The sequence below is a fragment of the Lampetra fluviatilis genome, unplaced genomic scaffold (assembly GCF_964198595.1).
Source record: "Lampetra fluviatilis unplaced genomic scaffold, kcLamFluv1.1 SCAFFOLD_663, whole genome shotgun sequence".
Classification (NCBI taxonomy): domain Eukaryota; kingdom Metazoa; phylum Chordata; class Hyperoartia; order Petromyzontiformes; family Petromyzontidae; genus Lampetra; species Lampetra fluviatilis.
This window is the reverse complement of record NW_027620798.1, coordinates 27193-55000: the sequence shown is the minus strand read 5'-3', so window position 1 is coordinate 55000 and position 27808 is coordinate 27193. Positions and strand designations below refer to the sequence as shown.

Below are 27808 nucleotides of genomic sequence, written 5' to 3'. Positions count from 1 at the left end.
AGACACGGGGAGAGAGACACGGGGAGAGAGACACGGGGAGAGAGACACGGGGAGACACGGTGAGAGAGACATGGGGAGACACGATGAGAGACACGGGGAGAGACACGGTGAGAGAGACATGGGGAGACACGATGAGAGACACGGGGAGACAGGGTGAGAGAGAGAGACACGGTGAGAGACACGGGGAGAGACACGGGGAGAGAGACACGGAGAGAGAGACACGGGGAGAGAGACACGGAGAGAGAGACACGGAGAGAGAGACACAGAGAGAGAGACACGGGGAGAGAGACACGGGGAGAGAGACATGGGGAGAGAGAGAGACACAGGGAGAGAGAGAGACATGGGGAGAGACACGGGGAGAGACACGGGGAGAGAGAGACACGGGGAGAGAGACACGGTTAGAGAGACACGCAGAGAGAGACAAGGGGAGAGAGACACAGAGAGAGAGACACGGGGAGAGAGACACGGGGAGAGAGACAAGGGGAGAGAGACACGGGGAAAGAGACACGGGGAGAGACACGGGAGAGAGAGAAACGGGGAGACACGGTGAGAGACACGGGGAGATAGGGTGAGAGAGAGAGACACACGGGGAGAGAGAGAGACACGGGGAGAGACACGGGGAGAGACACGGGGAGAGAGAGACACGGGGAGAGAGACACGGGGAGAGAGAGAGACACGGGGAGAGACACGGGAGAGACACGGGGAGAGAGAGACACGGGGAGAGAGACACGGTTAGAGAGACACGGGGAGAGAGACACGGGGAGAGAGACACGGGGAGAGAGACACGGGGAGAGAGACACGGGGAGAGAGAGAGACACGGGGAGAGAGACACGGGGAGAGAGACACGGGGAGAGAGACACGGGGAGAGAGACACGGGGAGAGAGACACGGGGAGAGAGAGAGACACGGGGAGAGAGACACGGGGAGAGAGACACGGGGAGAGAGACACGGGGAGAGAGACACGGGGAGAGAGACACGGGGAGAGAGACACGGGGAGAGAGACACGGCGAGAGACACACAGGGAGAGAGACACGGGGAGAGAGACACGGGGAGAGAGACACGGGGAGAGAGACACGGGGAGAGAGACACGGGGAGAGAGACACGGGGAGAGAGACACGGGGAGAGAGACACGGGGAGACAGCATCTCTACGGGGTCTCTATAGGATCTCTATAGGATCTCTACGGGGTCTATAGGATCTCTACGGGGTCTCTATAGGATCTCTACGGGGTCTCTACAGGTCTATAGGACCTCTATAGGATCTCTACGGGATCTCTATAGGATCTCACCTCTACGGGATTGAAGCGGACGCAGGTGACGCTGTCGCTGCCCCAGCTGTAGGACCTCAACGGGGTCGAGCGGAGCTCGCTCCACACCTCCACCACTCCACCACCTCCACCACCTCCACCTCTACCTCCACCACCACCTCCACCTCCTCCACAAGTGGTGAAGATGTCCTGAGACCAGTGGCAGTCCACCCCAGCGAAGGTTCCCTTCACACGCAGAGGGCGAGTGGGTGAGTGGGTGAGTGGGTGGGTGAGTGGGTGAGTGGGTGAGTGAGTGGGTGGGTGGGTGGGTGAGTGGGTGAGTGGGTGAGTGGGTGGGTGAGTGGGTGAGTGAGTGGGTGAGTGGGTGAGTGGGGGTGGGTGGGTGAGTGGGTGAGTGGGTGGGTGGGTGAGTGGGTGGGTGAGTGAGTGAGTGGGTGAGTGAGTGGGTGAGTGGGTGGGTGAGTGAGTGGGTGAGTGAGTGAGTGAGTGGGTGAGTGGGTGAGTGAGTGGGTGAGTGGGTGAGTGGGTGAGTGGGTGGGTGAGTGAGTGGGTGAGTGGGTGAGTGAGTGGGTGAGTGGGTGGGTGGGTGGGTGAGTGAGTGAGTGAGTGGGTGGGTGGGTGAGTGGGTGGGTGGGTGAGTGGGTGGGTGGGTGAGTGGGTGGGTGAGTGAGTGGGTGAGTGGGTGAGTGAGTGGGTGAGTGGGTGGGTGGGTGGGTGGGTGGGTGAGTGGGTGGGTGGGTGAGTGGGTGGGTGAGTGGGTGAGTGAGTGGGTGAGTGGGTGAGTGGGTGAGTGGGTGGGTGAGTGAGTGGGTGAGTGGGTGAGTGAGTGGGTGAGTGGGTGGGTGGGTGGGTGGGTGGGTGAGTGGGTGGGTGGGTGAGTGGGTGGGTGGGTGAGTGGGTGGGTGGGTGAGTGGGTGGGTGGGTGAGTGGGTGGGTGAGTGGGGTGAGTGGGTGGGTGAGTGGGTGAGTGGGTGGGTGAGTGGGTGAGTGGGTGGGTGAGTGGGTGAGTGAGTGAGTGGGTGAGTGAGTGGGTGAGTGGGTGGGTGGGTGAGTGGGTGGGTGCGGGTGAGTGAGTGGGTGAGTGGGTGGGTGGGTGAGTGGGTGGGTGGGTGGGTGAGTGGGTGGGTGGGTGAGTGGGTGGGTGAGTGGGTGAGTGGGTGGGTGAGTGGGTGAGTGGGTGAGTGAGTGGGTGAGTGGGTGGGTGAGTGAGTGGGTGAGTGAGTGGGTGAGTGGGTGGGTGAGTGGGTGGGTGAGTGGGTGGGTGAGTGGGTGGGTGGGTGAGTGGGTGGGTGGGTGGGTGGGTGAGTGAGTGGGTGAGTGGGTGGGTGAGTGGGTGGGTGAGTGGGTGGGGGTGGGTGGGTGAGTGGGTGAGTGGGTGGGTGGGTGGGTGGGTGAGTGAGTGGGTGAGTGGGTGGGTGAGTGGGTGGGTGAGTGGGGTGAGTGGGTGAGTGGGTGGATGAGTGGGTGAGTGGGTGAGTGGGTGGGTGAGTGGGTGAGTGGGTGAGTGAGTGGGTGAGTGAGTGGGTGGGTGAGTGGGTGGGTGGGTGAGTGAGTGAGTGGGTGAGTGGGTGGGTGAGTGGGTGAGTGGGTGAGTGGGTGGGTGAGTGGGTGAGTGGGTGGGTGAGTGGGTGAGTGGGTGGGTGAGTGGGTGAGTGGGTGGGTGAGTGAGTGGGTGAGTGAGTGGGTGAGTGGGTGGGTGGGTGAGTGGGTGGGTGAGTGGGTGCGTGAGTGGGTGGGTGAGTGGGTGGGTGAGTGGGTGGGTGAGTGGGTGGGTGAGTGAGTGGGTGGGTGAGTGGGTGAGTGAGTGGGTGAGTGGGTGGGTGAGTGAGTGAGTGGGTGAGTGAGTGGGTGGTTGAGTGGGTGGGTGAGTGAGTGGGTGAGTGAGTGGGTGGGTGAGTGGGTGGGTGAGTGGGTGGGTGGGTGGGTGAGTGGGTGGGTGAGTGAGTGGGTGGGTGAGTGGGTGGGTGAGTGAGTGGGTGAGTGGGTGGGTGAGTGAGTGGGTGGGTGAGTGGGTGAGTGGGTGGGTGAGTGGGTGAGTGGGTGAGTGAGTGGGTGGGTGAGAGGGTGACTGGGTGAGTGAGTGGGTGAGTGAGTGGGTGGGTGAGTGAGTGGGTGAGTGAGTAGGTGAATGAGTGGGTGGGTGGGTGGGTGAGTGAGTGACTGGGTGAGTGAGTGACTGGGTGAGTGGGTGGGTGAGTGGGTGGGTGGGTGGGTGGGTGAGTGAGTGGGTGAGTGAGTGAGTGGGTGAGTGAGTGGGTGGGTGAGTGAGTGGGTGAGTGAGTGTGAGTGAGTGGGCGGGTGAGTGAGTGACTGGGTGAGTGAGTGACTGGGTGAGTGGGTGGGTGAGTGGGTGGGTGAGTGAGTGAGTGGGTGAGTGGGTGGGTGAGTGAGTGGGTGGGTGAGTGAGTGAGTGGGTGGGTGGGTGAGTGGGGTGGGTGAGTGAGTGAGTGGGTGGGTGAGTGAGTGGGTGGGTGGGTGAGTGGGTGGGTGAGTGAGTGGGTGAGTGAGTGAGTGGGTGGGTGGGTGAGTGAGTGAGTGAGTGAGTGGGTGGGTGAGTGGGTGGGTGGGTGAGTGAGTGAGTGGGTGAGTGAGTGAGTGAGTGGGTGAGTGAGTGGGTGGGTGAGTGAGTGAGTGGGTGAGTGGGCGGGTGAGTGAGTGACTGGGTGAGTGAGTGACTGGGTGAGTGGGTGGGTGGGTGGGTGAGTGAGTGAGTGAGTGGGTGGGTGAGTGGGTGGGTGGGTGGGTGAGTGAGTGGGTGGGTGAGTGAGTGGGTGGGTGGGTGGGTGAGTGGGTGGGTGGGTGAGTGGGTGGGTGAGTGGGTGGGTGGGTGGGTGAGTGGGTGGGTGAGTGGGTGGGTGGGTGGGTGGGTGAGTGAGTGGGTGGGTGAGTGAGTGGGTGGGTGGGTGGGTGAGTGAGTGGGTGGGTGAGTGGGTGGGTGAGTGAGTGAGTGGGTGGGTGGGTGAGTGGGTGGGTGAGTGATTGAGTGGGTGGGTGAGTGAGTGGGTGGGTGGGTGGGTGAGTGGGTGGGTGAGTGAGTGAGTGGGTGGGTGAGTGGGTGGGTGAGTGAGTGGGTGGGTGAGTGAGTGGGTGGGTGGGTGAGTGGGTGGGTGAGTGAGTGGGTGGGTGGGTGGGTGAGTGGGTGGGTGAGTGAGTGGGTGAGTGAGTGGGTGGGTGGGTGGGTGAGTGAGTGGGTGGGTGAGTGAGTGAGTGGGTGGGTGAGTGGGTGGGTGAGTGAGTGAGTGAGTGAGTGGGTGAGTGAGTGGGTGGGTGGGTGAGTGAGTGGGTGAGTGAGTGAGTGAGTGGGTGAGTGGGCGGGTGAGTGAGTGACTGGGTGAGTGAGTGACTGGGTGAGTGGGTGGGTGAGTGAGTGAGTGGGTGAGTGGGCGGGTGAGTGAGTGACTGGGTGAGTGAGTGACTGGGTGAGTGGGTGGGTGAGTGGGTGGGTGAGTGAGTGAGTGGGTGGGTGAGTGGGTGGGTGGGTGGGTGAGTGAGTGGGTGGGTGAGTGAGTGGGTGGGTGGGTGAGTGGGTGGGTGAGTGGGTGGGTGGGTGAGTGGGTGGGTGGGTGAGTGGGTGGGTGGGTGAGTGAGTGGGTGGGTGAGTGAGTGGGTGGGTGGGTGGGTGAGTGAGTGGGTGGGTGAGTGGGTGGGTGAGTGAGTGAGTGGGTGAGTGGGCGGGTGAGTGAGTGACTGGGTGAGTGAGTGACTGGGTGAGTGGGTGGGTGAGTGGGTGGGTGAGTGAGTGAGTGAGTGGGTGGGTGAGTGGGTGGGTGAGTGGGTGGGTGGGTGGGTGAGTGAGTGGGTGGGTGAGTGAGTGGGTGGGTGGGTGAGTGGGTGGGTGAGTGGGTGGGTGAGTGGGTGGGTGGGTGGGTGAGTGGGTGGGTGAGTGGGTGGGTGGGTGAGTGGGTGGGTGGGTGAGTGGGTGGGTGGGTGAGTGGGTGGGTGAGTGGGTGGGTGAGTGAGTGGGTGGGTGAGTGGGTGGGTGAGTGAGTGAGTGGTGGGTGGGTGAGTGGGTGGGTGAGTGATTGAGTGGGTGGGTGAGTGAGTGGGTGGGTGGGTGGGTGGGTGGGTGAGTGGGTGGGTGAGTGAGTGAGTGGGTGGGTGAGTGGGTGGGTGAGTGGGTGGGTGAGTGAGTGGGTGGGTGGGTGAGTGGGTGGGTGAGTGAGTGGGTGGGTGGGTGAGTGGGTGGGTGAGTGAGTGGGTGAGTGAGTGGGTGGGTGGGTGGGTGAGTGAGTGGGTGGGTGAGTGAGTGAGTGGGTGGGTGGGTGAGTGGTGGGTGGGTGAGTGAGTGGGTGAGTGAGTGAGTGAGTGGGTGAGTGAGTGGGTGGGTGGGTGAGTGAGTGGGTGAGTGAGTGAGTGAGTGGGTGAGTGGGCGGGTGAGTGAGTGACTGGGTGAGTGAGTGACTGGGTGAGTGGGTGGGTGAGTGAGTGAGTGGGTGAGTGGGCGGGTGAGTGAGTGACTGGGTGAGTGAGTGACTGGGTGAGTGGGTGGGTGAGTGGGTGGGTGAGTGAGTGAGTGAGTGGGTGGGTGAGTGGGTGGGTGGGTGGGTGAGTGAGTGGGTGGGTGAGTGAGTGGGTGGGTGGGTGAGTGGGTGGGTGAGTGGGTGGGTGAGTGGGTGGGTGGGTGAGTGGGTGGGTGAGTGGGTGGGTGGGTGAGTGAGTGGGTGGGTGAGTGAGTGGGTGGGTGGGTGAGTGAGTGGGTGGGTGAGTGGGTGGGTGAGTGAGTGAGTGGGTGGGTGGGTGAGTGGGTGGGTGAGTGATTGAGTGGGTGGGTGAGTGAGTGGGTGGGTGGGTGGGTGGGTGGGTGAGTGGGTGGGTGGGTGGGTGGGTGAGTGGGTGGGTGAGTGAGTGGGTGGGTGAGTGGGTGGGTGAGTGAGTGGGTGGGTGAGTGAGTGGGTGGGTGGGTGGGTGAGTGGGTGGGTGAGTGAGTGGGTGGGTGGGTGGGTGAGTGGGTGGGTGAGTGAGTGGGTGAGTGAGTGGGTGGGTGGGTGGGTGAGTGAGTGGGTGGGTGAGTGAGTGGGTGGGTGAGTGAGTGAGTGGGTGGGTGAGTGGGTGGGTGAGTGAGTGGGTGAGTGAGTGAGTGAGTGGGTGAGTGAGTGGGTGGGTGGGTGAGTGAGTGGGTGAGTGAGTGAGTGAGTGGGTGAGTGGGCGGGTGAGTGAGTGACTGGGTGAGTGAGTGACTGGGTGAGTGGGTGGGTGAGTGAGTGGGTGGGTGAGTGGGTGGGTGAGTGAGTGAGTGGGTGGGTGGGTGAGTGAGTGGGTGGGTGAGTGAGTGGGTGAGTGGGTGGGTGAGTGAGTGGGTGGGTGAGTGACTGAGTGACTGAGTGAGTGACTGGGTGAGTCACCTTCCCCACGATGGTGTGGAGTGGCTCCTCTGCCTGACCAGGTTCAGGTGCCTCCATTCTCCACTGCTTGATGGTTTTATCATCGCCGACCTGCAAACACACAGACACACACACACACACAGACACACACACAGACACGCACACAGACACACACACACACAGACACACAGAAACACACACACACAGACACACACACAGACACACACACAGACACACACACAGACACACACAGACACACACAGACACACACACACAAACACACAGACACACACAGACACACACAGACACACACACAGACACACACACACACAAACACACACACACACAAACACACACACACACAGACACACACACACACAGACACACAGACACACACACACAGACACACACACAGACACACACACACAGACACACACACACAGACACACACACACAGACACACACAGACACACACACACAGGCACACACACACACACACACAGGTGATTTAGTGAGTGAGTGGGTGGGTGGCTGGGTGAGTGAGTGGGTGGGTGGTGAGTGAGTGGGTTGGTGGGTGGGTGAGTGAGTTATTGGGTGGGTTGGTGAGTGGATGGGTGAGTGAGTGAGTAGTGGGTGAGTGGGTGAGTGAATGAGTGGGTGAGTGAGTGAGTAGTGAGTGGTGAGTGAGTGGGTGAGTGAGTGGTGAGTGAGTGGTGAGCAGCTCCTGTAACCTCACCGTATAGAAAGTCTCTCCGGTACGGTGAGTGACCAGGCCTCGCACACAGCCTGAGTGAGTGACTGAGTGAGTGACTGAGTGAGTGAGTGAGTGGGTGGGTGGGTGGGTGAGTGAGTGGGTGAGTGAGTGAGTGGGTGAGTGAGTGACTGAGTGAGTGGGTGAGTGATTGGGTGAGTGAGTGGGTGTGAGTGAGTGGGTGAGTGAGTGTGTGAGTGAGTGACTGAGTGAGTGAGTGAGTGGGTGAGTGAGTGGGTGAGTGGTGAGTGAGTGGTGAGCAGCTCCTGTAACCTCACCGTATAGAAAGTCTCCCCGGTACGGTGAGTGACCAGGCCTCGCACACAGCCTGAGTGAGTGAGTAACTGAGTGGGTGAGTGAGTGGGTGAGTAGGTGAGTGAGTGAGTGACTGAGTGAGTGACTGAGTGAGTGAGTGACTGAGTGACTGAGTGAGTGAGTGGGTGAGTGAGTGGGTGAGTGGTGAGTGAGTGGTGAGCAGCTCCTGTAACCTCACCGTATAGAAAGTCTCCCCGGTACGGTGAGTGACCAGGCCTCGCACACAGCCTGAGTGAGTGAGTGACTGAGTGGGTGAGTAAGTGGGTGAGTAGGTGAGTGAGTGAGTGACTGAGTGAGTGACTGAGTGAGTGACTGAGTGAGTGAGTGGGTGAGTGAGTGGGTGAGTGGTGAGTGAGTGGTGAGCAGCTCCTGTAACCTCACTGTATAGAAAGTCTCCCCGGTACGGTGAGTGACCAGGCCTCGCACACAGCCTGAGTGAGCCTGCAGGCTGCGTGTCCACTCACGTTGAGCCAGATTCCACAGCCTCACCTACACACACAGACACATTGTTCAACATGTCACCCACTCAGTCACTCAGTCAGTCACCCACTCACTCAGTCACTCACTCAGTCACTCACTCAGTCACTCACTCAGTCACCCACTCACTCAGTCACTCACTCAGTCACCCACTCACCCACTCACTCACTCATCCACTCACTCAGTCACTCACTCGCCACTCATTCAGTCACCCACCCACTCACCCACTCACTCACTCACTCAGTCACCCACTCAGTCACTCACTCACTCACCCACCCACCCACCCACTCACTCACTCACCCACTCACTCACCCACTCACTCACTCACCCAGTCACTCACCCAGTCACTCAGTCACCCACTCACTCACTCAGTCACTCACCCACCCACCCACCCACCCACCCACCCACCCACTCACCCACCCACCCACTCACCCACCCACCCACCCACTCACCCACCCACTCACCCACCCACCCACCCACTCACCCACTCACCCACCCACTCACTCACCCACCCACCCACCCACTCACTCACCCACCCACCCACCCACTCACCCACCCACCCACCCACTCACCCACCCACCCACTCACCCATCCACCCACTCACCCACTCACCCACTCACCCACCCACTCACTCACTCAGTTAGTCAGTCACTCACTCAGTCACTCACTCAGTCACTCAGTCACTCACCCACCCACTCACCCACCCACCCACTCACCCACTCACCCACTCACTCAGTTAGTCAGTCACTCACCCACCCACTCACTCACTCACCCACCCACCCACCCATCCACCCACCCACCCACCCACTCACTCACCCACCCACCCACCCACCCACCCACCCACCCATCCACCCACCCACCCACCCACTCACCCACCCACCCACCCACCTCCCCATCGCAGGCGCCGGACAGCAGGGTGACCACGCTGAGTGGGTGAGTGGCGAGCGCGCTCACTGAGTCTCTGTGCCCCCCCAGGGAGCCCACTCACTCACTCACTCAGTCACTCACCCACTCACTCACTCAGTTAGTCAGTCACTCACTCAGTCACTCACTCAGTCACTCAGTCACTCACCCAGTCACTCACTCACCCACCCACTCAGTCACTCACTCAGTCACTCACTCAGTCACCCACTCAGTCACTCAGTCACTCACCCACTCACTCACTCAGTTAGTCAGTCACTCACTCAGTCAGTCACTCAGTCACTCACTCACTCACCCACCCACCCACCCACTCACCCACTCACTCACTCAGTTAGTCAGTCACTCACTCACTCAGTCACTCACTCAGTCACTCACTCACCCACCTACTCAGTCACTCACTCACCCACTCACTCACTCACTCACCCACCCACTCACTCACTCACCCACCCACTCACTCACTCACCCACCCACCCACCCACCCATCCACCCACCCACCCACCCACTCACTCACTCACCCACCCACCCACCCACTCACCCACTCACTCACTCAGTTAGTCAGTCACTCACTCACTCAGTCACTCACTCAGTCACTCACTCACCCACCTACTCAGTCACTCACTCACCCACCCACTCACTCACCCACCCACTCACTCACTCACCCACCCACTCACTCACTCACTCACCCACCCACCCACCCATCCACCCACCCACCCACCCACCCACTCACTCACTCACTCACCCACCCACCCACCCACTCACTCAGTTAGTCAGTCACTCACTCACTCAGTCACTCACTCAGTCACTCACTCACCCACCTACTCAGTCACTCACTCACCCACTCACTCACCCACCCACCCACCCACTCACTCACTCACCCACCCACCCACTCACTCACCCACCCACCCACCCACTCACCCACCCACCCACCCACCCATCCACCCACCCACCCACCCACCCACCCACCCACTCACTCACTCACCCACCCACTCACTCACTCACCCACTCACTCACTCACCCACCCACCCACCCATCCACCCACCCACCCACCCACTCACTCACTCACCCACCCACTCACTCACTCACTCACCCACTCACCCACCCACCCACTCACTCACTCACTCACCCACCCACCCACCCACCCACCCACCTCCCCATCGCAGGCGCCGGACAGCAGGGTGACCACGCTGAGTGGGTGAGTGGTGAGCGCGCTCACTGAGTCTCTGTGCCCCCCCAGGGAGCCCACTCACTCACTCACTCAGTCACTCACCCACTCACTCACTCAGTCACCCACCCACCCACTCACCCACCCACCCATCCACCCACCCACCCACCCACCCACCCACCCACCCACTCACCCACCCACCCACCCACCCACCTCCCCATCGCAGGCTCCGGACAGCAGGGTGACCACGCTGAGTGGGTGAGTGGCGAGCACGCTCACTGAGTCTCTGTGCCCCCCCAGGGAGCCCACTAGCGGCTTGGCCAGCAGCCTCTGCACCTTGACCGAGTTGAGCGCCCTCGTGTACTCGCGGGGAAGCTCCAGAGGGTGGCTCGCCACCTCGTAGCTGCGGGGCACTGGGGGGAGAGGAGGCGCAGCAGTGGGCTTTTATACTGCTGGGGTGGGGGGGTGGGTGGGGGGGGGGGGTGGGGGGTGGGTGGGGGGTGGGTGGGGGGGGGGGGTGGTGGGGGGGGTGGTGGCGGGGGGTTGGGGGGAGTGGGGGGGGGGGGTTTGGTGGGGGTGGTGGTGGTGGGGTAGTGGTGGTGGGGGGGGTGTGGTGGTGGGGGGAGTGGGGGTGGTGGGCTTTTATACTGCTGGGGGAGTGGTGGTGGGGGTGGTGGGGGGGGGAGTGGGGGGGGGAGTGGGGGGGGTAGTGGGGGGAGTGGTGGGTGGGGGGGGGGTGGGGGAGGGGGGGTGGGGTGGGGGGGGAGTGGGGGGGGTAGTGGTGGGGGTGGTGATTGGGGGGAGGGGGGGTGGGGGGAGGTGTGGTGGGGGGGGTGGTAGGGGGGGTGGGGGTGGTAAGGGGGGTGGGGGGGGGTGGTTGTGGTTTTAGTGGTGGTTGTGGTGGTGGTAGTAGTGGTGGTGGTTGTAGTGGTGGTTGTGGTAGTGGTGGTGGATGTGGTGGATGTGGTGGTAGTTGTGGTTGTTGTGGTGGTAGTGGTGATGGTTGTGGTGGTAGTGGTGGTGTCAGCACTAGTAGTGTCATCATCATCAGTAGTAAAATCATCATCATAATCAATATCATCAGTAGTATCATCATCATCATCACCACCATCACCACCTCCATCATCATCAGTACTGGTCGTATCATCACACCCATCACCACCACAACCACCACCACCACCATCACCACCATCACCACCACCATCACCACCACCATCACCACCATCACCACCACCACCACCACCATCACCACCACCACAACCACCCCCACCACCACCACCACCACCATCACAACCACTACCACCATCACCACCATCACCACAACCACCACCACCACCACCACCACAACCACCCCCACCCCCACCACCATCATCAGTACTAGTATCATCACAACCACCACCACAACCACCACCGCCACAACAACCACCACCACCACAACCATCACCACAACCACCACCATCACCACCATCACCACCTCCATCATCATCAGTACTAGTCGTATCACCACCACCACCACCACCGCCGCCGCTGTACTTGGCCTACTCTTCCCTCAACCCCTTGTCACCTCTCTGGATGTCCTTGGTAGTTTCTCGAACGTACTCGTCCGGGTTTCTGCAAAGCATCTTCACCTTCATCTTGACAACAACACCTCCACACACACACACACACCACTAATTAGCGCCAGTAGTAGCTGCAGTAGTAGCAGCAGTAGTAGCTGCAGTAGCAGCTGCAGTAGTAGCTGCAGTAGTAGCTGCAGTAGTAGCTGCAGTAGCAGCTGCAGTAGCAGCTGCAGTAGTAGCTGCAGTAGTAGCAGCAGTAGTAGCTGCAGTAGTAGCTGCAGTAGTAGCAGCAGTAGTAGCTGCAGTAGTAGCAGCAGTAGTAGCTGCAGTAGTAGCTGCAGTAGTAGCTGCAGTATTAGCTGCAGTAGTAGCTGCAGTAGTAGCTGCAGTAGCAGTAGTAGCAGTAGCAGCAGTAGCAGTAGTAGCTGCAGTAGTAGCTGCAGTAGTAGCTGCAGTAGTAGCTGCAGTAGTAGCAGCAGTAGTAGCAGCAGTAGCAGCAGTAGTAGCTGCAGTAGTAGCTGCAGTAGTAGCTGCAGTAGTAGCTGCAGTAGCAGCTGCAGTAGCAGCTGCAGTAGTAGCTGCAGTAGTAGCTGCAGTAGTAGCAGCAGTAGCAGCAGTAGCAGTATTATCTGCAGTAGTAGCTGCAGTAGTAGCTGCAGTATTATCTGCAGTAGTAGCTGCAGTAGTAGCTGCAGTAGTAGCTGCAGTAGTAGCAGCAGTAGTAGCAGCAGTAGCAGCAGTAGTAGTAGCAGCAGTAGCAGTATTATCTGCAGTAGTAGCTGTAGTATTAGCAGCAGTAGTAGCTGCAGTAGTAGCTGCAGTAGTAGCTGCAGTAGCAGCAGTAGTAGTAGCAGCAGTAGCAGTATTATCTGCAGTAGTAGCTGTAGTATTAGCAGCAGTAGTAGCTGCAGTAGTAGCTGCAGTAGTAGCTGCAGTAGTAGCAGCAGTAGCAGCAGTAGCAGTATTATCTGCAGTAGTAGCTGCAGTAGTAGCTGCAGTAGTAGCTGCAGTAGTAGCTGCAGTAGCAGCAGTAGCAGTATTATCTGCAGTAGTAGCTGCAGTAGCAGCAGCAGTAGCAGCAGTAGCAGCAGTAGCAGTATTATCTGCAGTAGTAGCTGCAGTAGTAGCTGCAGTAGCAGCAGTAGCAGTATTATCTGCAGTAGTAGCTGCAGTAGTAGCTGCAGTAGCAGCAGTAGCAGCAGTAGCAGTATTATCTGCAGTAGTAGCTGCAGTAGTAGCTGCAGTAGCAGCAGTAGCAGCAGTAGCAGTATTATCTGCAGTAGTAGCAGTAGTAGCTGCAGTAGCAGCAGTAGCAGTATTATCTGCAGTAGTAGCTGCAGTAGCAGCAGTAGCAGCAGTAGCAGTATTATCTGCAGTAGTAGCTGCAGTAGTAGCTGCAGTAGCAGTAGTAGCAGCAGTAGCAGTATTATCTGCAGTAGTAGCTGCAGTAGTAGCTGCAGTAGCAGCAGTAGCAGCAGCTGCAGTAGCAGTAGTAGCTGCAATAGTAGCTGCAGTAGTAGCTGCAGTAGCAGCTGCAGTAGCAGTAGTAGCTGCAATAGTAGCTGCAGTAGCAGCTGCAGTAGCAGCTGCAGTAGCAGTAGCAGCTGCAATAGTAGCTGCAGTAGTAGCTGCAGTAGCAGCTGCAGTAGCAGTAGTAGCTGCAATAGTAGCTGCAGTAGCAGCTGCAGTAGCAGCTGCAGTAGCAGTAGCAGCTGCAATAGTAGCTGCAGTAGTAGCTGCAGTAGCAGCTGCAGTAGCAGTAGTAGCTGCAATAGTAGCTGCAGTAGCAGCTGCAGTAGCAGTAGTAGCTGCAATAGTAGCTGCAGTAGTAGTAGCTGTAGTATTAGCAGCAGTAGTAGCTGCAGTATTAGCTGCAGCAGTAGCGGCAGCAGTAGCTGTAGTAGCAGCAGTAGTAGCTGCAGTAGTAGCTGCAGTATTAGCAGCAGTATAACTTCTCTCACGACGTAAAGTTGAACACTTTTAACTGCTTACCGTACGTTGATAATCCTCTCTGCGGCTCTGTCTGCTGTCTAGTGTGACGATGATTGTACGAGTGGTGGACTACTGGAGGCTTTGCCTCTCTCTCTGTCGTAATAATTAGTGATCTTGAGTGATAATGGAGCTCTAAAGTTGAACACTTTTAACGTTTAAATTGCTCTCTGTGGCACACGTGGGAGAGTGGACAGCACTTCCGGGTCAACGTGATGACGTCACTTCCGCCCCAGCGCAATGGCGTCACGGCCCTGCGTGATGACATCACGGCCCTGCGTGATGACGTCACGAGCTTGCGCGATAACGTCACGGCCTGGCGTGATGACGTCACGGCCTGGCGTGATGACGTCACGGCCCCTGCGTGATGACGTATTTCCGCCCCAGCGCGACGACGCACAGCCCTGCGTGATAACGTCACGGCCCCTGCGCGATGACGTAACGGTCCTGCGCGATGACGTCACGTCCCCTGCGCGACGATGTAACGGCCCCTGCGCGACGACGTCACGGCCCTGCGTGATGACGTCACGTGCCCTGCGTGATGACGTCACGGCCCTGCGTGATGACGTCGTTTTTCACGTTTTAGTTATAATTGTGTATTTATCTTAAGTGACGATAGTTGTACAATCTTTAAATTGTCAAACTACTGGAGGCGTGACGCTGTTTCTCGTATAATAGTAATAATTATAAAGTGTAAATTTCGATTTAAAGCTTCTTTCGTGACTGCAGGGATTCATCTTCTTGGTTCTTTCGGTAAAGTCACGTAGAAGGGAAATAATAAAATAAAAAAAATAATGAAACATAATAAAATAATATAATAAAATAATATAATATAAGAAAATAATAAAAATAATATAATAAAATAATATAATAAAATAATAAAATAATATAAGAAAATAAAATAATATAAGAAAATAATAAAAATAATATAATAAAATAATATAAGAAAATAATATAAGAAAATAAAATAATATAAGAAAATAATAAAAATAATATAATAAAATAACATAATATAATAAAATAATATAATAAAATAATATAATAATTATGTTTTATTTTTATTATTTTATTACTTCCCTTCTACGTGACTTTACCGAAAGAACCAATAATATTAATAATAATAAAGTGTGTTTTTAAGAGTAATGATAGGCGCATACTCTTTAACTGTAACACTATCGGAGGCTTTAACTCTCTATATTATAATAAGTGTTAACATTTATTGATAACAGATCGATAGAGTTTCGATGTAAAGCTTCTTTCGAGACTGCAGGGATTCATCTTCTTGGTTCTTTCGGTAAAGTCACGTAGAAGGGAAATAATAAAATAACAAAAATAAAACATAAAAAAACAATTCTCACGACGTTTCGGCCACAACGCAAGCAGCCATCCTCAGGCGAAGAGGATGGCTGCTTGCGTTGTGGCCGAAACGTCGTGAGAATTGTTTTTTTATGTTTTATTTTTATTATTTTATTACTTCCCTTCTACGTGACGACTTTACCGAAAGAACCAAGAAGATCGAGAGAGTTTCAACTTTAAACTGCTGTTGGTTTATAAATCTATCTCTGTGCGATGACGCAACTTCCGCCTGTGCGTGATGACGTCACATGGCTGCGTGATGACGTCGTCGTCCTTGCGTCGTGACGTCACCGGCAAACCAGTGTCACGCAGACAAAGCTCCCCGAGGTAGCCTCTAGCAGGGCTGTAGGGGCAAGTGCTGTCACACAGACAAAGCTCGCCCAGGTAGCCTCTAGCAGGGCTGTAGGGGCAAGTGCTGACACACAGACAAAGCTCCCCCAGGTAGCCTCTAGCAGGGCTCTAGGGGCAAGTGCTGACACACCGACAAAGCTCCCCCAGGTAGCCTCTAGCAGGGCTGTAGGGGCAAGTGCTGACACACAGACAAAGCTCCCCCAGGTAGCCTCTAGCAGGGCTGTAGGGGCAAGTGCTGACACACAGACAAAGCTCCCCCAGGTAGCCTCTAGCAGGGCTGTAGGGGCAAGTGCTGTCACACAGACAAAGCTCGCCCAGGTAGCCTCTAGCAGGGCTGTAGGGGCAAGTGCTGACACACAGACAAAGCTCCCCCAGGTAGCCTCTAGCAGGGCTGTAGGGGCAAGTGCTGTCACACAGACAAAGCTCGCCCAGGTAGCCTCTAGCAGGGATGTATGGGCAAGTGCTGTTACACAGACAAAGCTCCCCCAGGTAGCCTCTAGCAGGGCTGTAGGGGCAAGTGCTGTCACACAGACAAAGCTCCCCCAGGTAGCCTCAAGCAGGGCTGTAGGGGCAAGTGCTGACACACAGACAAAGCTCGCCCAGGTAGCCTCTAGCAGGGCTGTAGGGGCAAGTGCTGACACACAGGCAAAGCTCCCCCAGGTAGCCTCTAGCAGGGCTGTAGGGGCAAGTGCTGTCACACAGACAAAGCTCCCCCAGGTAGCCTCTAGCAGGGCTGTAGGGGCAAGTGCTGTTACACAGACAAAGCTCGCCCAGGTAGCCTCTAGCAGGGCTGTAGGGGCAAGTGCTGACACACAGGCAAAGCTCCCCCAGGTAGCCTCTAGCAGGGCTGTAGGGGCAAGTGCTGTTACACAGACAAAGCTCGCCCAGGTAGCCTCTAGCAGGGCTGTAGGGGCAAGTGCTGTTACACAGACAAAGCTCGCCCAGGTAGCCTCTAGCAGGGCTGTAGGGGCAAGTGCTGATACACAGGCAAAGCTCCCCCAGGTAGCCTCTAGCAGGGCTGTAGGGGCAAGTGCTGTCACACAGACAAAGCTCCCCCAGGTAGCCTCTGGTTGGGTGAGTGGTGAGTGGGTGAGTGGGTGAGTGAGTGGGTGAGTGAGTGGTGAGTGGGTGAGTGAGTGAGTGAGTGGTGAGTGGGTGGGTGAGTGACTGAGTGGGTGAATGAGTGGGTGAGTGAGTGGTGAGTGAGTGTTGAGTGAGTGAGTGGGTGAGTGGTGAGTGAGTGGTGAGTGGTGAGTGGGTGAGTGAGTGGTGAGTGAGTGAGTGGTGAGTGAGTGGTGAGTGGGTGAGTGAGTGAGTGGTGAGTGAGTGGTGAGTGGGTGAGTGAGTGGTGAGTGGGTGAGTGAGTGGTGAGTGAGTGGTGAGTGGGTGAGTGAGTGACTGAGTGAGTGGTGAGTGACTGAGTGAGTGACTGAGTGAGTGGTGGGTGAGTGGTGAGTGAGTGGGTGAGTGGGTAAGTGAGTGGTGAGTGAGTGGTGAGTGAATGGGTGAGTGAGTGGGTGAGTGGTGAGTGGGTGAGTGAGTGGGTGAGTGGTGAGTGAGTGGGTGAGTGAGTGGTGAGTGAGTGGTGAGTGGGTGAGTGGTGAGTGAGTGGTGAGTGGGTGAGTGAGTGGTGAGTGGTGAGTGACTGAGTGAGTGGTGAGTGACTGAGTGAGTGAGTGGTGAGTGACTGAGTGAGTGACTGAGTGAGTGGGTGAGTGGTGAGTGAGTGGTGAGTGAGTGGTGAGTGGTGAGTGACTGAGTGGTGCGTGAGTAGTGAGTGAGTGGTGAGTGAGTAGGTGAGTGAGTGGTGAGTAGGTGAGTGAGTGGGTGAATGAGTGGTGAGTGAGTGAGTAGGTGAGTGAGTGGGTGAGTGAGTGGTGAGTGAGTGGGTGAGTGGTGAGTGAGTGGTGAGTGAGTGGGTGAGTGAGTGGTGAGTGAGTGGGTGAGTGGTGAGTGAGTGGTGAGTGAGTGGGTGAGTGAGTGGTGAGTGAGTGGGTGAGTGAGTGGTGAGTGAGTGGTGAGTGAGTGAGTGGTGAGTGGTTGAGTGAGTGGGTGAGTGAGTGGTGAGTGAGTGGTGAGTGAGTGGTGAGTGAATGGGTGAGTGAGTGGGTGAGTGAGTGGTGAGTGGGTGAGTGAGTGGGTGAGTGGTGAGTGAGTGGGTGAGTGAGTGGTGAGTGAGTGGTGGGTGAGTGGGTGAGTGAGTGGTGAGTGAGTGGTGGGTGAGTGGGTGAGTGAGTGAGTGGTGAGTGAGTGGTGAGTGAGTGGTGAGTGAGTGGTGAGTGAATGGGTGGGTGAGTGGTGAGTGGGTGAGTGAGTGGGTGAGTGGTGAGTGAGTGGGTGAGTGAGTGGTGAGTGAGTGGTGGGTGTGTTGTATCCTAACCCTTCTTCCAAACTTGATATTTTTATATATTATCTTTTTACTTGATATATAATGAATGAAAACACCCCAAAGCACAGCAGACTGCAAAACACCAGGTGTCACTAAGTAATGGACTGGAGGAGGGCTAGGATGGCAGAATTTGCAACCTTGCTTCAAGGAAGGAGGGGGCCTGATGAACGGGCATATGTCACCCGTGCAGGCGGCAGAGACAGTGGGAGAGTCAGCCAGACATAATTAAGGCAAAAAGCCAACCATCCTGCATGGTTTTAAGGAATTAAATTATTAAATCCAGGGTGAGTGGTCAAATGAAGTGGGTCAGCAACGCTGTGTGCACAGGGGAGGGAGCTGATTAACAACCCTGCACGGCTGAACGTGAGGGGGCCTTTGACCTGAAATTAAGAATAACACTCCCAGAGCAGAAGGTTGGATGGCCACAGTGAGACGAATAAGAGCGTTGTATATCAAGGATGCAGACTCAGCTGAACGGCGAGGCTGCGGGGGTCACCAAAAGTTCGTGTTCGCCTAGTTAAGTCGAAAAGCTCAATTATTCTGTATTGCTATTAAAGTAACGTTAAAGTCAGAATTTAACAACAGGATAGGATAAAGTTATTGATATTCACACCCACTCCAATTAAACCAGGCCACAAGTTACGCCTACTGAACCATCACCATCATTAAGTCAATATGAAATGTTATTTCCATACTTTAATATACAACTCGACCCAAAGCATATGACAATCAGAACCTTCCTAAGTCAAAATTGAATCGCACCCAGACAGGAGCGAATAGTCGATATAAGGTTGAAGAGGGAAGGAAATTAAGAGCACGGCGAACTGCAAACGTAAGCAAAAAAGCCGGGAACAACACACCAGCCCAGCGACAGCGAGTCGGGCTTCGCCAGGCCATAAAAGTAGGAATGATAACTCCCGGGGTCAGGGGACATCAGAAAAAGCAAGCAGACAAAAACCAGAACTGACTCCAAGGTTCAACCGCCCTCACCTACAAGGAGTGACGGAAATTAATGAGGCCTTGAGTTAACGGCGTCAGCTGGACAGCAACAACACCGGCGAGCAGAGACAGAGTGAGGCAAAGACTGCGAGGCTATGAAATGCAACTTCATGTCAGTGAAGCCTGACCAACAAGTTAAGTTAATGACATCACAATACATAATATCGTACATAACATCAATGTCAACGCTGTTCACCGTCAACTATATTCCGCTTATATAACCATGCAGACACCAAGGAATACGAATTCCTAGGATCAAGAAACTTACCCCTTAACCTAAGATATCGGAAATAAATTAATAATAATAAGCCTATGCATGAAAGACAAAAGTAAAACTTATGAAAAGCCAGGATAGCGGGATAAATCACCACCAGGTCGAAATAAAATACATAATAAAAGAGCGATGTTAGACCCAGGGTCGGAGAGAAAGGGAGATCCCGGCCGTCTTTGTATCCCCGCAGCGCGGGGTGGGAGTGTGTATGTGCTCGGGGAGGCACCTCCACTTGGGTCAAGCACCACGATGGGAAACGACACACCTTAGGCTACATACAGAATCATAACTGGGAAATGGTAAGGGACAAATGTTAATTTAAAACTTTTAACCATGTCTGTGTGCGTCTGTGAGGGTCGGGGGGAGTGTGCCCCTCCCTCCAGGTCGTGCAACACGGACAGAGACGCCTGTGAGACGATTTGTAACGTCTGTGTTTTGGTTCATGAAGAAGGCCAGACAAGAGATAATATTGCACCCAGACAGAGAGACGACTTCGAGGCAATTTGTAACATCTGATTGTTTGCTCGTGGATTTTATGGAGGGAGTATGAAAACGGAATATTCCGTGGGTGATGCACACAAGGACATACGGACGTACGGACACACACATGAACACACCTACACACGGACAGATCCTGACACAGTAAATCAAAAGAAAACCCCGCCTTGTGGGCAGGACCCAAAGGGATTTTTCGGCATAAAAGAAAGGACTCTGAGCATTGGAAACCAGTTCGACCAGGAGTCAACTCATCACGAGTGCGACCAACAGGGTCGGCTCAGGAGCGAGCTCGACCGGGAGGGTCGGCTCGACTCATCAGCCGAGTTCGACCAGGAGAGTCAACTCAGCCGAGCTTGACCAGCGGGTCGGCTCCGGAGCGAGCTCGACCGAGCGGGTCGGCTCGACTCATCTTCAGCTCGACCGAGCGGGTCGACTCAAGGGCGAGCTGCGACTAACGGGTCGGCTCGACTCTTCAGCTTCTGGGACTCAGCCGAGTTCAGACGGCTCTCGGGGCTCGACTCGAGCGGCTCCCCGTCTCCTCTGCAGGCGGGCAAAACCCGCTTGACAGCTCAACTCGGCCGCGACAGGCCAACCTCTGCCGAGTCGAAGGTCGCTCTGCAGCTGAAGGTCGCGGTTTGGCGACGAGGTGCTGACCCAGCACTGCGCGCTGCGAGCGAGCTGTGGGCGCCACCTACCGACCGGGTTCCGAACTACGACAGCGTATCAACAGGCATCCAACCAATTCCCCACGGCGACAGAGGAGCGACTAATACGTATGACGCGCACCGCCCCCTCACCACACGACCCCCAGGCATCTGTTTGACATAAAGAACCGACTCCGAACACTGACTATTGAAGACAACTCTTACCACTCAAACCCACTCGAACCCATAAGCCATCCGTGGCTGTGAAGAAACACTCGAGACCGAGTGATGGCCATCCGTCGTTTATAAGAGTATTAAAGTTAAGGTTTTTCTTAGCATAGTATTTGCATGTTTTAACGACTCTCTCTCTCACTAACAACCATCGCGTTACGCGGGATCCATGTGCCGTTGTCAAAGTGAAATCAGACAATCATTGATGATACTGTTGATGCCGTGTTGACGTTCCGGGATTGAGAGTTCGCATACTATATCATAGTTGAGGTTGAATTAGTAATAAATTGATTAATACAGAAGTGGTTGTGTGATTCCTTCCTGAAGTCTATGCATAAGATCTGCTTCTGCGTTGAGATCTGAACTTGGTGACCTTAATAAACACACTAACACATACTCAGTAAATGTTAAAGCGATAACGGGGCGAACCGGGGACCTAAATAAGCGAGAATGAGACGAACCTAGACAACGATGCCGAGTTAATCTAAGTTAATCTTTCATACTTACACCACCCCTGCATAACTGCATAAGATTAATTGCCTTATTCCGATCGATAACCCACCCTCGTCACCGAGGCGGGGTCTGGTTATCATAACGACTTGCATTATCATAATTCCACCCACTCGCATAATTACTACAATTACCTCTCGAATTGGCATAATTAAATGTGCATAATTACATCAATTAACATATTTCCGGATAATTACACATTTGGCCAAATTTCATTTGATTATTATCATTTTCACTGAATATTCATAACCCATAATAATTTCACCCACGCACGCATACAATACATCAAAATTTTCATAACCAACATATACAACAGGTGAGTGGGTGAGTGAGTGAGTGGTGGGTGAGTGAGTGGTAAGTGAGTGGTGAGTGAGTGGTGAGTGTATCAAGACAAGATTCCGTGACGTTGCCAGAATTTATTCAACTTGTTGCTGATGAAACACTGAATGTGGAGACCGGTTCTTGGGTTGCATGCAACTCGGGTTGCAGGCGACTTGAGTTGCAGGCGACTCGGGTTGCAGGCAACTTGGGTTGCAGGCAACTTGAGTTGCAGTCAACTCGGGTTGCATGCAACTTGGGTTGCAGGTGACTTGAGTTGCAGGCAACTCGGGTTGCAGGCAACTTGAGTTGCAGTCAACTCGGGTTGCAGGCAACTTGAGTTGCAGGCGACTCGGGTTGCATGCAACTTGAGTTGCAGGCGACTCGGGTTGCAGGCAACTTGAGTTGCAGTCAACTCGGGTTGCAGGCAACTTGAGTTGCAGTCAACTCGGGTTGCATGCAACTTGAGTTGCAGGCGACTCGGGTTGCATGCAACTTGAGTTGCAGTCAACTCGGGTTGCAGGCAACTTGAGTTGCAGTCAACTCGGGTTGCAGGCAACTTGAGTTGCAGGCGACTCGGGTTGCATGCAACTTGAGTTGCAGGCGACTCGGGTTGCAGGCAACTTGAGTTGCAGTCAACTCGGGTTGCAGGCAACTTGGGTTGCAGGCAACTTGAGTTGCAGTCAACTCGGGTTGCATGCAACTTGGGTTGCAGGCAACTCGGGTTGCAGTCAACTTGAGTTGCAGGCGACTTGGGTTGCAGGCAACCCCAAGTTGCACGCAACCAAAGTCAGGGCTTGAGTTGCGGGTAGCTTTGTAGCTGCCTCTGGGCGGCAACTTGTCCAGCGTAGATCACGAAGCCCCACGACACGCAGACGGTGACCAACAGCAGCTGCAGTGACACACACAGTGACACAGTGAGACACACAGTGACACAGTGAGACACAGTGACACACACAGTGACACAGTGACACACACAGTGACACAGTGAGACACAGTGACACACACAGTGACACAGTGACACACACAGTGACACAGTGAGACACAGTGACACACACAGTGACACAGTGACACACACAGTGACACAGTGAGACACAGTGACACAGTGAGACACAGTGACACACACAGTGACACACACAGTGACACAGTGAGACACAGTGACACACACAGTGACACAGTGACACACACAGTGACACAGTGAGACACAGTGACACACACAGTGACACAGTGACACACACAGTGACACAGTGAGACACAGTGACACACACAGTGACACACACTCACAGACACACTCACCCACCCACTCACTCACTCACCCACCCACCCACTCACCCACTCACCCACCCACCCACTCACTCACCCACTCACTCACACAGCTACACACACACACAGACACACTCACCCACCCACTCACTCACCCACCCACTCACCCACTCACTCACCCACTCACCCACCCACTCACTCACCCACTCACACAGCTACACACACACACAGACACACTCACCCACCCACTCACTCACCCACCCACTCACTCACCCACTCACCCACCCACTCACTCACCCACTCACACAGCTACACACACACACACAGACACACTCACCAACCCACTCACTCACCCACCCACTCACCCACTCACTCACCCACTCACCCACCCACTCACTCACCCACTCACACAGCTACACACACACACAGACACACTCACCCACCCACTAACTCACCCACCCACTCACCCACTCACTCACCCACTCACCCACCCACTCACTCACCCACTCACACAGCTACACACACACACAGACACACTCACCCACCCACTCACTCACCCACCCACTCACCCACTCACTCACCCACTCACCCACCCACTCACTCACCCACTCACACAGCTACACACACACACAGACACACTCACCCACCCACTCACTCACCCACCCACTCACCCACTCACTCACCCACTCACCCACCCACTCACACAGCTACACACACACACACACACTCACCCACCCACTCACTCACCCACTCACACAGCTACACACACACACACTCACCCACCCACTCACTCACCCACCCACTCACCCACTCACTCACCCACTCACTCACCCACTCACACAGCTACACACACACACAGACACACTCACCCACCCACTCACTCACCCACCCACTCACCCACTCACTCACCCACTCACCCACCCACTCACTCACCCACTCACACAGCTACACACACACACACAGACACACTCACCCACCCACTCACTCACCCACCCACTCACTCACCCACTCACCCACCCACTCACTCACTCACTCACACAGCTACACACACACACAGACACACTCACCCACCCACTCACTCACCCACCCTTCTCACTCACTCACCCACCCACCCACCCACTCACCCACTCAGCTACACACAGCTACACACACACAGACACACCCACCCACCCACCCACTCACCCACTCAACCACCCACTCACCCACTCACTCACCCACCCACTCACCCACTCACTCACCCACTCACTCACCCACTCACTCACCCACTCACACAGCTACACACACACACAGACACACTCACCCACCCACTCACTCACCCACCCACTCACCCACTCACTCACCCACTCACCCACCCACTCACTCACCCACTCACACAGCTACACACACACACAGACACACTCACCCACCCACTCACTCACCCACCCACTCACCCACTCACTCACCCACTCACCCACCCACTCACTCACCCACTCACACAGCTACACACACACACAGACACACTCACCCACCCACTCACTCACCCACCCACTCACCCACTCACTCACCCACCCACCCACTCACTCACCCACTCACACAGCTACACACACACACAGACACACTCACCCACCCACTCACTCACCCACCCACTCACCCACTCACTCACCCACCCACCCACTCACTCACCCACTCACACAGCTACACACACACACAGACACACTCACCCACCCACTCACTCACCCACCCACTCACCCACTCACTCACCCACTCACCCACCCACTCACTCACCCACTCACACAGCTACACACACACACAGACACACTCACCCACCCACTCACTCACCCACCCACTCACCCACTCACTCACCCACTCACCCACCCACCCACCCACTCACTCACACAGCTACACACACACACAGACACACTCAGCCACCCACTCACTCACCCACCCTTCTCACTCACTCACCCACCCACTCACCCACTCACTCACCCACTCAGCTACACACAGCTACACACACACAGACACACCCACCCACCCACCCACTCACCCACTCAACCACCCACTCACCCACCCACCCACTCACCCACTCACACAGCTACACACACCCACTCACTCACCCACCCACCCACCCACTCACTCACCCACCCACCCACCCACTCACTCACCCACCCACTCACCCACCCACTCACTCACCCACTCACACAGCTACACACACACACAGACACACTCACCCACCCACTCACTCACCCACCCACTCACCCACTCACTCACCCACTCACCCACCCACTCACTCACCCACTCACACAGCTACACACACACACAGACACACTCACCCACCCACTCACTCACCCACCCACTCACCCACTCACTCACCCACTCACCCACCCACTCACTCACCCACTCACACAGCTACACACACACACAGACACACTCACCCACCCACTCACTCACCCACCCACTCACCCACTCACTCACCCACTCACCCACCCACTCACTCACCCACTCACACAGCTACACACACACACAGACACACTCACCCACCCACTCACTCACCCACCCACTCACCCACTCACTCACCCACTCACCCACCCACTCACTCACTCACACAGCTACACACACACACAGACACACTCACCCACCCACTCACTCACCCACCCTTCTCACTCACTCACCCACCCACCCACTCACCCACTCACTCACCCACTCAGCTACACACAGCTACACACACACAGATACACCCACCCACCCACTCACCCACTCAACCACCCACTCACCCACTCACACAGCTACACACACAGCTACACACACCCACTCACTCACCCACTCACCCACCCACCCACCCACTCACCCACCCACTCACTCACCCACTCACCCACCCACTCACCCACTCACCCACTCACACAGCTACACACACAGCTACACACACACACAGACACACTCACCCACCCACCCACCCACTCACTCACCCACTCACCCACTCACCCACTCACCCACCCACCCACTCACCCACTCACCCACTCACTCACCCACCCACCCACTCACCCACCCACTCACCCACTCACCCACTCACTCACCCACCCACCCACTCACCCACCCACCCACCCACCCACTCACCCACCCACCCACCCACCCACTCACTCACTCACCCACTCACCCACTCACTCACTCACCCACTCACTCACTCACTCACCACCCACTCACTCACTCACCCACTCACTCACCCACCCACCCACCCAGTCACCCACCCACCCACCCACTCACCCACTCACTCACTCACTCACCCACCCACCCACCCACCCACTCACTCACCCACCCACCCACCCACCCACTCACCCACTCACCCACCCACCCACTCACCCACCCACCCACCCACCCACCCACTCACTCACTCACCCACCCACCCACTCACCCACTCACCCACCCACCCACCCACTCACCCACTCACCCACTCACCCACCCACCCACTCACTCACCCACCCACCCACCCACTAACCCACCCACTCACTCACCCACCCACCCACCCACCCACTCACCCACCCACCCACCCACCCACTCACCCACCCACCCACCCACTCACCCACTCACCCACTCACCCACCCACCCACTCACTCACCCACCCACCCACCCACTCACCCACCCACCCACCCACTCACCCACCCACCCACCAACTCACCCACTCACTCACCCACTCACCCACTCACCCACCCACCCACCCACCCACTCACCCACCCACCCACTCACCCACCCACCCACTCACTCACCCACCCACCCACTCACCCACCCACCCACCCACCCACCCACTCACCCACCCACCCACCCACTCACCCACCCACCCACCCACTCACCCACTCACTCACCCACCCACTCACCCACTCACCCACCCACCCACCCACCCACTCACCCACCCACCCACCCACTCACCCACCCACCCACCCACCCACTCACCCACCCACCCACCCACCCACCCACTCACCCACCCACCCACCCACCCACTCACCCACCCACTCACCCACCCACCCACCCACTCACCCACCCACCCACCCACCCACTCACCCACCCACTCACCCACCCACTCACCCACTCACCCACTCACCCACTCACCCACCCACCCACTCACCCACTCACCCACTCACTCACCCACCCACCCACCCACCCACCCACTCACCCACTCACTCCACCCACCCACCCACCCACCCACTCACCCACTCACTCACCCACCCACCCACTCACCCACCCACCCACTCACTCACCCACTCACCCACCCACCCACTCACCCACTCACTCACCCACCCACTCACCCACTCACACAGCTACACACACACACAGACACACTCACCCACCCACTCACTCACCCACCCACTCACCCACTCACTCACCCACTCACCCACCCACTCACTCACTCACTCACACAGCTACACACACACAGACACACTCACCCACCCACTCACTCACCCACCCTTCTCACTCACTCACCCACCCACCCACTCACTCACCCACTCAGCTACACACAGCTACACACACACAGACACACCCACCCACCCACTCACCCACTCAACCACCCACTCACCCACTCACACAGCTACACACACAGCTACACACACACACAGCTACACACACCCCACTCACTCACCCACTCACCCACCCACCCACCCACTCACCCACCCACTCACTCACCCACTCACCCACCCACTCACCCACTCACCCACTCACCCACTCACACAGCTACACACACAGCTACACACACACACAGACACACTCACCCACCCACCCACCCACTCACTCACCCACTCACCCACTCACCCACCCACCCACTCACCCACCCACCCACTCACCCACTCACCCACTCACTCACCCACCCACCCACTCACCCACCCACTCACCCACTCACCCACTCACTCACCCACCCACCCACTCACCCACCCACCCACCCACTCACCCACCCACCCACTCACCCACCCACCCACCCAACCACTCACCCACCCACCCACTCACTCACCCACCCACCCACCCACCCACCCACCCACCCACCCACTCACTCACCCACTCACCCACTCACCCACTCACTCACTCACCCACTCACTCACTCACCCACCCACCCACCCACTCACCCACCCACCCACCAACTCACCCACTCACTCACCCACTCACCCACTCACCCACCCACCCACCCACTCACCCACCCACCCACTCACCCACCCACCCACCCACTCACTCACCCACCCACCCACTCACCCACCCACCC

General features: G+C 56.6%; 1 protein-coding gene across 1 annotated transcript in view; it reads right to left on the bottom strand.

Moving 5' to 3' along the window:
• The window catches only part of LOC144954392 (DDB1- and CUL4-associated factor 13-like), a gene marked incomplete at its 3' end in the record, with an annotated part of 16978 nt that extends 2968 nt beyond the window's left edge, over positions 1-14010 (bottom strand). Inside the window, exons 1-6 of the mRNA XM_078884895.1 lie at positions 13764-14010; positions 11777-11860; positions 10426-10625; positions 8034-8141; positions 6608-6697; positions 1287-1490 (exon numbers count right to left, since the gene is read on the bottom strand). Of these exons, the coding sequence (XP_078741021.1) occupies positions 1287-1490; positions 6608-6697; positions 8034-8141; positions 10426-10625; positions 11777-11846 (672 nt within the window). The remainder of the gene's footprint in view (positions 1-1286; positions 1491-6607; positions 6698-8033; positions 8142-10425; positions 10626-11776; positions 11861-13763) is intronic.
• Positions 14011-27808: the final 13798 nt, after the last annotated feature.